This window comes from Euphorbia lathyris, chromosome 1, assembly GCF_963576675.1.
Source record: "Euphorbia lathyris chromosome 1, ddEupLath1.1, whole genome shotgun sequence".
Taxonomy (NCBI): Eukaryota; Viridiplantae; Streptophyta; class Magnoliopsida; order Malpighiales; family Euphorbiaceae; genus Euphorbia; species Euphorbia lathyris.
Window position 1 is genome coordinate 34,313,828 of NC_088910.1, and position 9,391 is coordinate 34,323,218.

Here is a 9,391-nt window from a genome sequence, read left to right on the forward strand (position 1 = left end):
GCTGTTTGTAGTTAGTTATTATTCACAGAATTATCCTTTTTATTTCCACAAATTATGTTTATTCTTTAACATTATTTATATTTCTACAACATAATTACCGGAAAAATAAGGTTTTGTTGCGTTCAATAAATTTTTTATTTTTTTATATAGATTATTTTTATTAATTTGTGTAACACGTTTTTTTTTATTATAGGACAAGGTGCAAAAATATCCCCCAACATTTATAGTTAGGAGCAATTTTACCCTTAACGTCTAAAATTGTGCAATTATACTCCTAATTTTGGTAGTTAAAAACAATTTTACCCATAACATTGATAAGTTTGGTCAATTTGAAAAATAATTTATCAAATTGTTTTCTTGGTCATGAATATTGTCATCTACACTTCACATGTGCACCATTTTATCATAATTAGTAACAGATCACAAACATATTATTAGACGTGAAACTTTTTTTTAAGAAAATAAAAAATATATATTATCTTTTGTACGAGTTAGATAAAAAAATTTCAATATTTCATCGAATTTATAAATATTAATTTTCAATTTTATTATTAAATAATAAAAATATGAAATCTCTTTTTTGGAACTGCTGATATGTGCAATTGGTGTATAACAAACAAGAAATAAAATATCTACGTTTTCTAATAATTTCTAAAATTGACCCAACTTGCCAATGTTAAAAGTAAAATTGCTCTTAGTTGCCAGCGTTATGGGTAAAATTGTACAATTTTAGATACGAAGAGTAAAACTATTCCTAATTATAAACGTTATGGACATTTTTTCACATTTTTTCTTTTATAATTTCATCGTTGATTAATTTAAAACATGTCCATTTTAGACATTTTAAATCCGAACAGCAACAGTTCAACATAATTTTACCAAACACTAGTAATTAAACAACTAATAACAAACGGCTAACAGGAACAACTAACAGCTTACTGCAACTGCAAACAGCTAACAGCAACCGCAACAGCTATTAGCTAACAGCTGAACCAAACAGACCCTAAAAATTACATTAAATATTTTTTTATGGACTTTATAATAAGTACTGAATTAATAATTTTGTTATGGTGACAATTTCAATCTCTAACCAAAAAAATAATTTTGTTATGATAAAAATTATTAATTATATATTAATTGAGTGAATGTATAGTTTATAACAAGTGAATCCTCCGATATTTGGAAGTAAAATATAATTATAGTAAATTTTAATTAGAAAATGATTCGTCTAAAAAGTATTTGACGGAAATTAGAAAAATTATATATAAAAGAAAGAGTATACTAGATTATTATTTTTTAGTGTTAATTTTGCATAGCTGACGAGTGTAAAGAACAAAACTATTTTACTACAATTGTAGTTGTTTTCATTTGGTGTGACTAACCTATTTTAACTTTATTTTTTAGTTGTGTAGAATAAAACACTAGGCTTTTGTGGCAGCTGTATATTGGCTTTAGAGAGAACGCAATCAGCAGTATTTTAGTGGTGAGAGTTTTTGTTCTAAAAATGTGATTAAGCATATAAATAGTAGGGTTAGATTGCAATTGTTGTATAAAAAGAAGGTGAGAGATAGGAAGAATTATGCTTGGGATAATTGATCTAAGTAAGAGCTTTGCATTTTTTATGTTTCCGGGTGTTGGTGAGGGATAGGGAGAAGTTTGCTGGGATGTGGAAAAAAATGTGACTTGTGTATTTGTTTGTTTTATTTGGCCGTGGTCTAATAATATCTTATATTCTATATAAAAAAATTTAAAAATATCCATAACGTTTATAATCAGGAGCAATTTTACTCATAACGTGTAAAATAGTGTAATAAAGAATAATTTTACCTCTAACATTGGTAAGGTGGGTCAATTTCAAACATTATTATAAAACATAGGTATTTTGTTTATTATTTTGCATCAATTACATATCAGTTGGTTCTAAAAAAGAATGTCATATTTTTTATAATTTAATAATAAAATTGAAGATCAATATTAATAAATTCGATGAAATATATAATTTTTTTTATCCAACTCGTACAAAAGTATATTTTTAAAAAATTAATTTGTTTTTACGTCTAATCATATATTTATTATCTGTTACGTGATAAAATAGCGCACATGTGATCAAGACTGGTAGATGACATGTTTCATGACCGAAAAAACAGTTTGCTGAATTATTTTTTTAAATTGATCAAAATTATCAATGTTAGAAGTAAAATTGCTCTTGACGGGTAACATTAAAGGTAAACTTGCATCATTTTGAATGTTAGAAATAAAATTATTTCTAACTGTAAATGTTAGGATTATTTTTACACCTTACCCCATGAATTATTTAACTTTTTTTTTAATTTACATTTTGCAAATATGTTTTTGTTTTACGATATTCAAAGAATATATATTTGTCATTTTTGTGACTGTTTACGGTAAAGACCTAATATACAAATTCGAACATCCAATAAGTTCATTCTACGAATTCAAAATTCCATCACTATCTCAGATTAGTTCCTTCGCGCCAAAAGTGGTAAATCGCCGCCGGATATTTCAGATCATGCCGTCGCCATCTCTTTTCGCAAACAAGATTTGCTACAAGCTCCAGACGCTTGCTTCTCGTCATGAGCAAATGAAGATCGCATTTCACGAGCTCAAGTCTCAGATCAAAGATGGTTTGCTTGAAGTGATCTCTCTTTTTCTCTGCTGGATGTCTTTCTGTCAATTCTTTTTTCTTTCGAGTCTTCGATTCAGGACCAGATGTTTTAATCCTTTTGAATTTTGCAGACCAACGAAGTGTTTGCATCTTTAGCAATTCCATTGATGAAGCTTGTTGGTTTAAAGACAAAGGAAATGGCTGAAGAAGGGCGATTCAGCAGCATCATCATCACCAATGGTTTCTCTCATGTAAACAGTTCATGTGTTATTAATTTAACAACAAATATGTTTTAGCTTGGCGTTGCTTTCAGAATTATGTTAAACTTTTTTGGCAGGGAGCATCGCAATCGCCGGATGCTAATGATGCATCAGAGGTACACATTTAAATTCTGGAAAGCATCAAAATAGTAATTTCTTTTCTCAAAGACTGGAATGAGATTTATAATTAAGCAAAACTACCACATTTTTTTCTGCTTAATTTAACGATTTGTGCTCAATCGTACACCAATTCAATTGTTAACCAATTAGCTGGTGCTATGTATCGTCCAACCAATGCTTATTTGTGCAGTATGATCTGAATTTTATTCGAGTAGAGGTCTTAAGTAGTTGCGATCTCGTTGTCTTATTTGGCTTCCGTTGCAATTTTGAATTTTGGGGTGGCAGTATGAACTAAATTCCCATGTTACTGTAAAGTTTAAACAGTCCCAAGCATTTGATTGTGAGTATTAGGTAAAGGATTTCATCTGGAGCCCCTGGAATGTAGTGTACTCATACTTGCTAAATCCGTAGGAGAGAATTGGTGGATAGAAGTAATAGAAAATTATGGACTTATACTTTCTTTCGGCCTTTTCATTCACCTAATTTCTAATTAGCAGGGTGAAAAATATGCTAGCAGAGCTACCACGGTCGGGAAAGAGCTTATAGAGAAGCAACATAAAAACATAGCGCAGCTAGTACACTTGCTTAGGCAAATTGAAAACCATGTGAATGGCGAGCAAGAGGTCATACTTCAGAACCTTGGAAAGCACCGTCTCAACCTCCAGAAGTACTTCCAGAAAGCCCTTTCCTGTATATTTTCCCTCCATGGTCAAAACAAGGACACATCTTTCATAACACAGAAGCTTCTTCAAGATATTTTCAACAATGTAAATGCAGTCCTAGATTCACTGGAGAGTGGTGTGGACAACCTATTTCAAGGACTGGCAAAAAAGATGTGTAGCCCAATGGTGGAGTATGTCAAGGGCCTCACTGATGATCTAAAGAATGGAAACAGTAGGCAATTGTTGGCCATGGTGAAGGAGATGGAACGAATGATGAGAAAAGGAAAGCTTGAGTTTGAGGATGCAAGGAAGCAAGTCAGAGTAGCTGAAGAGGGGAAAATGGAGGCAATATGCAAGTTAAAGACAATAGAAGGAAGTTTGAAGAGAAAGAAACAGCAGCTCTGCCTTCCTGAACCCCCAAAGAGGCGTGTAGGCTATAGTGGACCTGCTACTCCACACAAGGTACAAATAGTTGATCGATTCTTTTTTACATGCTTAATCATTTCTTTTTAATTTCTCGCCAGCTAGTTGGATTTACAAAGCATCATTTTCTTTCTTTGAATTACAATGCTGAGTGCTAGCTGACACAGGGCCAAGGCTATCATATTAGCTGAATGAATCACCAAGGGCTGACACTCTGTGTTCCACATGCCATAGTCACTGTTTAACTTGTAAACAGCATTACTTTAGAAAATTTATGTAATAAGAAGAGGTTGGCTTCTATCATTTAACTGGTCCTAGTGAAGTATGGCACAGTTTCTCAGTTGGTGTTGGGATGTTCCTCTTGTAGAAGGATACCAAGTGCATTTAGTTTTGGGAATGACCAAATTCTGCAATTTTCAGTTGAAATGAGTAAAAAGCGATGTTTTACCCTTGATCATGCATACACATGCCTGTTAAACCTTTTTAAGAATTATTGACTTAATGAATGTTTTTAATTTTACAATGCCAACTGAAATCAACATTCACTTCTTATCATCTTTGTGCCTTGAAAAAGCCAAAAGTGGAACTAAAAAAGTTATTGTTGCAGTATGTATCATTAGTTTCTTGCTGATTTTTTTCTTTTAAGTTCTGATTCAATTATGTTGGTCAGGATTAATATCATCAACGTTAGCAAATGTGTTGGGGGCATTTTTTACTCACTTCTTTTTTCTCCCTCAACTTTAGTTGTTAGGCATGGATGAAGAACAAGCAACAGATGACAAGCTGATGTGGAACCTACTAAACAAGAAAAGAAAAGATAATGTACAAACAAGTCCAATGGGACCTGAAGGGCTTCTATGGTTTAACGCCAACAAAAACCACTGTAAGTCCATGAACGGGATTTCCAAGGAAAAGTTAATGATAAGAACTTTAGTGATAAGAATTCTTCACAGCTGAGTAACAAGAAAAAATACATGTAAAGTTGGTTCTGTTCTGTCTATTATGCAGGTGTGAGACCATCCTTGGAACGTACTCGAGTCACAAGAAGTTCAAAAGCAGTTGGTCTACAAACTCCAAGCTTAAACAATAATCGGATTCCTTTAGGGTCCTCACCTTCATTGGCAATTCAACCAGGTGGTTCCCATAAGTGAATATCTCCCTGAATGAATGGTTATAATAAGTTAACACAGTACTAACAACAAGAAAGAATACATGTAATTCTGCTCTATTATGCAGGTGCGAGGCTGGCCCGGGAAAATACTCGAGTTACAAGAAGTAGCACAAGAGCACGTGGTCTATAAACTCCATCATTATTATGGGGATCCTCGCTTCAATTGGCAATTCAACCAGGTGATTCCCACAAGTAAATCTCTCCCTTATAAATGGTTGTAAGTTGTTGAAATTACCATTTTGGTTGTGTATAGATATTAATTAGTTTCTGGTGCCTGAAAGTTGCAGACAGTATTAAATAGGTATAGGCTGTTTCTTTTAAGCACAATGCTAGACATCACTGAATGAGGGCAAAAATTAGTAAGCTCTTCCCATCTTCTGTAAGTAGTTAAAAGGGGCATAACTTGGATCACTATGTGCATATGTTTTAGTAATAGCAATCTATGGAAATAGTAGGGTGAAAGATTATTATACTTGGATGGTTATCCATAAGCATTTTTGCTTTTACACATTTTGAAGGGGGGAAAAAGTTGCATACAGTTTTTAACTACTTTATCAATGTAAATCCTCCCGTTATAAATAATAATTTTCTTCGGATCCGACTTAGCCAATAGCTCTAAATGTATATGATAACAATTTAAAAAAAAAAAAAATCTTGAGACCCATTGAAATATAAAATAATAATTCATTAAATACGTTTGAAATTTACATATATAATTCACAAAATAAAGTACTTCCTAAACAATTTTTATTTCAAATTTTATGCTTTCCTAGAATATGTATCTATAATCAATTATTTCTTCTTTTCATCCGATCTGAACTCAATTTTATCTTTTACACGTTTTAGATGAGTAGTCATAGAAGAGAGATAATATATGAATTTGTATATTTTGATATGTGAAATTAAAGTACACGTGTCTATTTAGAAACTCTATACTAAACAATTCACAATACTTCATATTCTAATATACTTGTACATGTATTTTATTTTGAATCACGTCAACCCAAGATCAATAAACTTGTTTGTGATAAGATTAATAAACTTAAATACAATACACCATCAATAATTAATTGCTTATTTATTTTCTTTTTTTAGTTATCGAAAAAATAATTGTTTAATTTGAGAAATATAATATATAAAATAAAGTTTATTCTATAAATTAATTAAATATTAATTTATCAATAAATTAATAATCTTGTATAAAATAATAATTTTTCTGATCTTAAAGATATTTATTTATAGAGTGGAAATTAGACCATTACCAATGGCTGAGCGTGGATCTCGGAGATTCTTGAACCGGACCGAATACTCAAAAAAAGATCCAGTATTAGATTCTACCATTGACTTTTTTCTATATGACTGAACTGAATTGTATTATTGACTTAATTCGGTACAATTCTAGAAATTTTTAAATTCCTAATATTACTGAGTAAATATGTTGGAGATTCTAGAACCGGACTGAATATCCGAAAAAAGATCCATAATTGGATTGAAGCGTTGACTTTATTAGATCCAATTCTGGAGATTTTCAAATCCCCGAATTGTACATAACCGTACTCACCCCTAATTACCATATTGGATCCAACAATTCTAGTTTCTGGGCATAGATTGAGAGGGTACTTGGATAATTGTCTTCAGGATAGACTCTTGATACTAACATTCAAAGAATAGAGTTGGGGCAGAATCGGTAAGGACGTTTATACTCCGACGAGTTAGTAAGTTCTTAAAAAGAATGTATTAACTTAGAAAAATAATAAAGGGTCAAATTGACCCGTTAAGTTGGCATGAGAGTCATTTTTAGTCCAAATCAATCTTTTGGTATCAGCTCGGTCTAAATTTGGATATTTTTGATAAATTACCTAAGATCAAATGAGCTTTGAAAATGCAATTTAGTTTTGGTACCTGAACTTTATCAATATCTGAAATTTATTTTTATACTTGAAAACTATTACTTTAAATATTAAAATGCAGTTTTATCTTTTTAATTTTATTCTCGATATCTCTTTCCCTCTTCTCCCCTCTCTTTTTGATCAGAGGTTGAATCGATCATTAGAAGAAGAATTAGACCAAAAATTAGGATACATTCTGGAAAAATAAAACTTCCATCGAAGAGAAGCAAATGAAAGGCTTTCATGCATTGGAGCTAGCTACAAATAGCTTAAACAATCCTACTGTGATAGGGATAGGCTCGTTCCAACGAGGCAAATTGTTGCTTTTATGCGTTCTAACGTAACTGAATGTTACTGTTCTAAGCTTCTTATAACGGAACTAAACTAATAGGGGATTTAACCAAGCTGTTCGCCTTGTTCGCAACTCTTAACAAAGGTCCAATTAGTGTTGTTTGATGGTGTTACTAAGGAACGATGTATTGCTGTTTATCTATTGGTAAAGCAAATGCGTTTGATTGGTAAGACGTCCGGGTATTTGTTTTTGGCTTTGTACCTTAAACAATGCTCGAACTGTCTTATGATCTATCGGGGATCTAAGTTCCCTTTAGATCGATCAAACCTATCTGTTCCTGTTCGCTTAACAAGGTCTGGGCTCCCTGTTCTTATCCCATTTTTTCATAGGAAAAGGATAAGAAAGGAGGTGAAGGCGACAAGCTCATTCAATTTTATCTTTCATGTTTTACTGTAGGAAAATTGATTGAGTTGGCGAAACCAGTGTCGAAAGAAACCTTTGACAGTATGGTTAAGCCTGTCGCTGACATTGAAGCAGTCCAGTCCAGTCGTCTTTTTTTCTTATTTTTCCATTACTGTCTAATGTTTTCTAATATATATATATATATAGTTGTGTTCATATGGACCCTAATGACTAAATGAATTTTGTCATTCACCATCAGATCTAATCTCATTCAAATTCTAAGGTGGAGATTCAGAACATCCTAAGACTTAGGCACCAATTTGAAGACAATATACTCTGATTAGGGAGAAGAGCGTATGAGATTTACCATACCAGTTTTTTTATATTTCGTTATTTTTACAACCTTAACATGTAATTTTTTTAATCTCACTTGTCGAAAAGATCAATAAAGCTCAATCCATTGATTGTGACAAATTGAGGAGCATTTTGCGTTTCAATTCCTAAATATAAAAAATATACATATAAATATTAGTATATTGATGCAAAATTCTTCGTATATATTTCATAATTTATTGTAGGTAATTTCAAAATGAGACTTCTAATCAGAAGTTTAAATTCCAATATTAAAAATGTACTTTTATATTAAACATATATAAAAATTTATTTTTAATATTTAAATTTATACCGTAGAAATCTGATTTTGAAATTGCCTAAAGTAAATTAACGAAGAATTTTAAATCAAAACACCAATGCACATGCATATTTTTTTTTTATAATTAGGAGTTTCAACATAATCCATTGGTTGAGCTTTATTGATCTTGGATAAGTCGAGAGATAAAGAAAATATATTAATTTTAAATAAAAACTACGTGGTTTCACATTTTTATAGATTGCTACTTGTGATTTTTTTTTGTTACAAAATAAACCATGTGGTTGATATGTTAGTTGTTTTGAGTTGATTTTGTCAAATTTGACCGATAACGATCTCAAAATGAAAATTTTCAAGAATTAAAGTTATTTAGTATCATATTTACTATTGAACCACATTTTTTATTTTTTAAAATCATCATTTTTTGAGTTTTCTCTTTCTAAACATTAACTTTTCTCTTCTAAAAAACAACATCTAAATGACCTCAAACCTAAAAAGTTGAAAGTTGTTTAAAATATCATTTATTCTTGATTTTTTTTTATTTTGAGGTCGTTATCGCTCAAATTTAACAAAGTCAACCCAAAAGGGCTAACAATGCCAATCATAAGGTTTATTTCGTAACAAAAAAACCACAGGTACCGATTTGCAAAAATATGAAACCACAAGGGTTTTATTTGAAGTAACCCTAAAACGACATGTAAATGTTTTTTGTAAAAAAATTAGATACTAGAGAGAGGAGAGTGTTCAGATTAAAATAATATAGGAATAAGGTGCAAAAATACCTATAACGTTTATAGTCAGGAGTAATTTTACCCTTAACGTCTAAAATGGTGTAATTTTGCCTCTAATGTTGGCAGCCAAGAGCAATTTTACCTTTAACATTGTCAAATTGTGCTA

The 9,391-nt window shown here is 31.3% G+C and overlaps 1 protein-coding gene across 2 annotated transcripts; it reads left to right on the forward strand.

The window, feature by feature from the left end:
- Positions 1–2,433: 2,433 nt before the first annotated feature.
- LOC136229352 (uncharacterized) lies at positions 2,434–8,290 on the forward strand. 2 transcript variants are annotated; one of them, XM_066018100.1, is made up of 8 exons: positions 2,434–2,656; positions 2,758–2,877; positions 2,964–3,002; positions 3,501–4,130; positions 4,836–4,974; positions 5,100–5,225; positions 5,328–5,441; positions 8,105–8,290. In XM_066018100.1, exons 1-7 carry the CDS (start codon positions 2,531–2,533, stop codon positions 5,390–5,392), a joined length of 1,245 nt encoding a protein of 414 aa, XP_065874172.1. In that variant the 5' UTR covers positions 2,434–2,530; the 3' UTR covers positions 5,393–5,441; positions 8,105–8,290. The 2 variants fall into 2 exon arrangements, with proteins under 2 accessions (XP_065874172.1, XP_065874244.1); XM_066018172.1 differs by having other exon boundaries at positions 3,504–4,130.
- Positions 8,291–9,391: the final 1,101 nt, after the last annotated feature.

Excerpts from the sequence above, each read along its gene's own strand:
- LOC136229352 (XM_066018100.1), top strand. The coding sequence starts at position 2,531 with ATGCCGTCGCCATCTCTTTTCGCAAACAAGATTTGCTACAAGCTCCAG. Across the intron at positions 3,003-3,500 it reads ATGCTAATGATGCATCAGAG|CAGGGTGAAAAATATGCTAG; the intron begins GTACACATTTAA and ends ATTTCTAATTAG. Across the intron at positions 4,131-4,835 it reads GACCTGCTACTCCACACAAG|TTGTTAGGCATGGATGAAGA; the intron begins GTACAAATAGTT and ends CCTCAACTTTAG.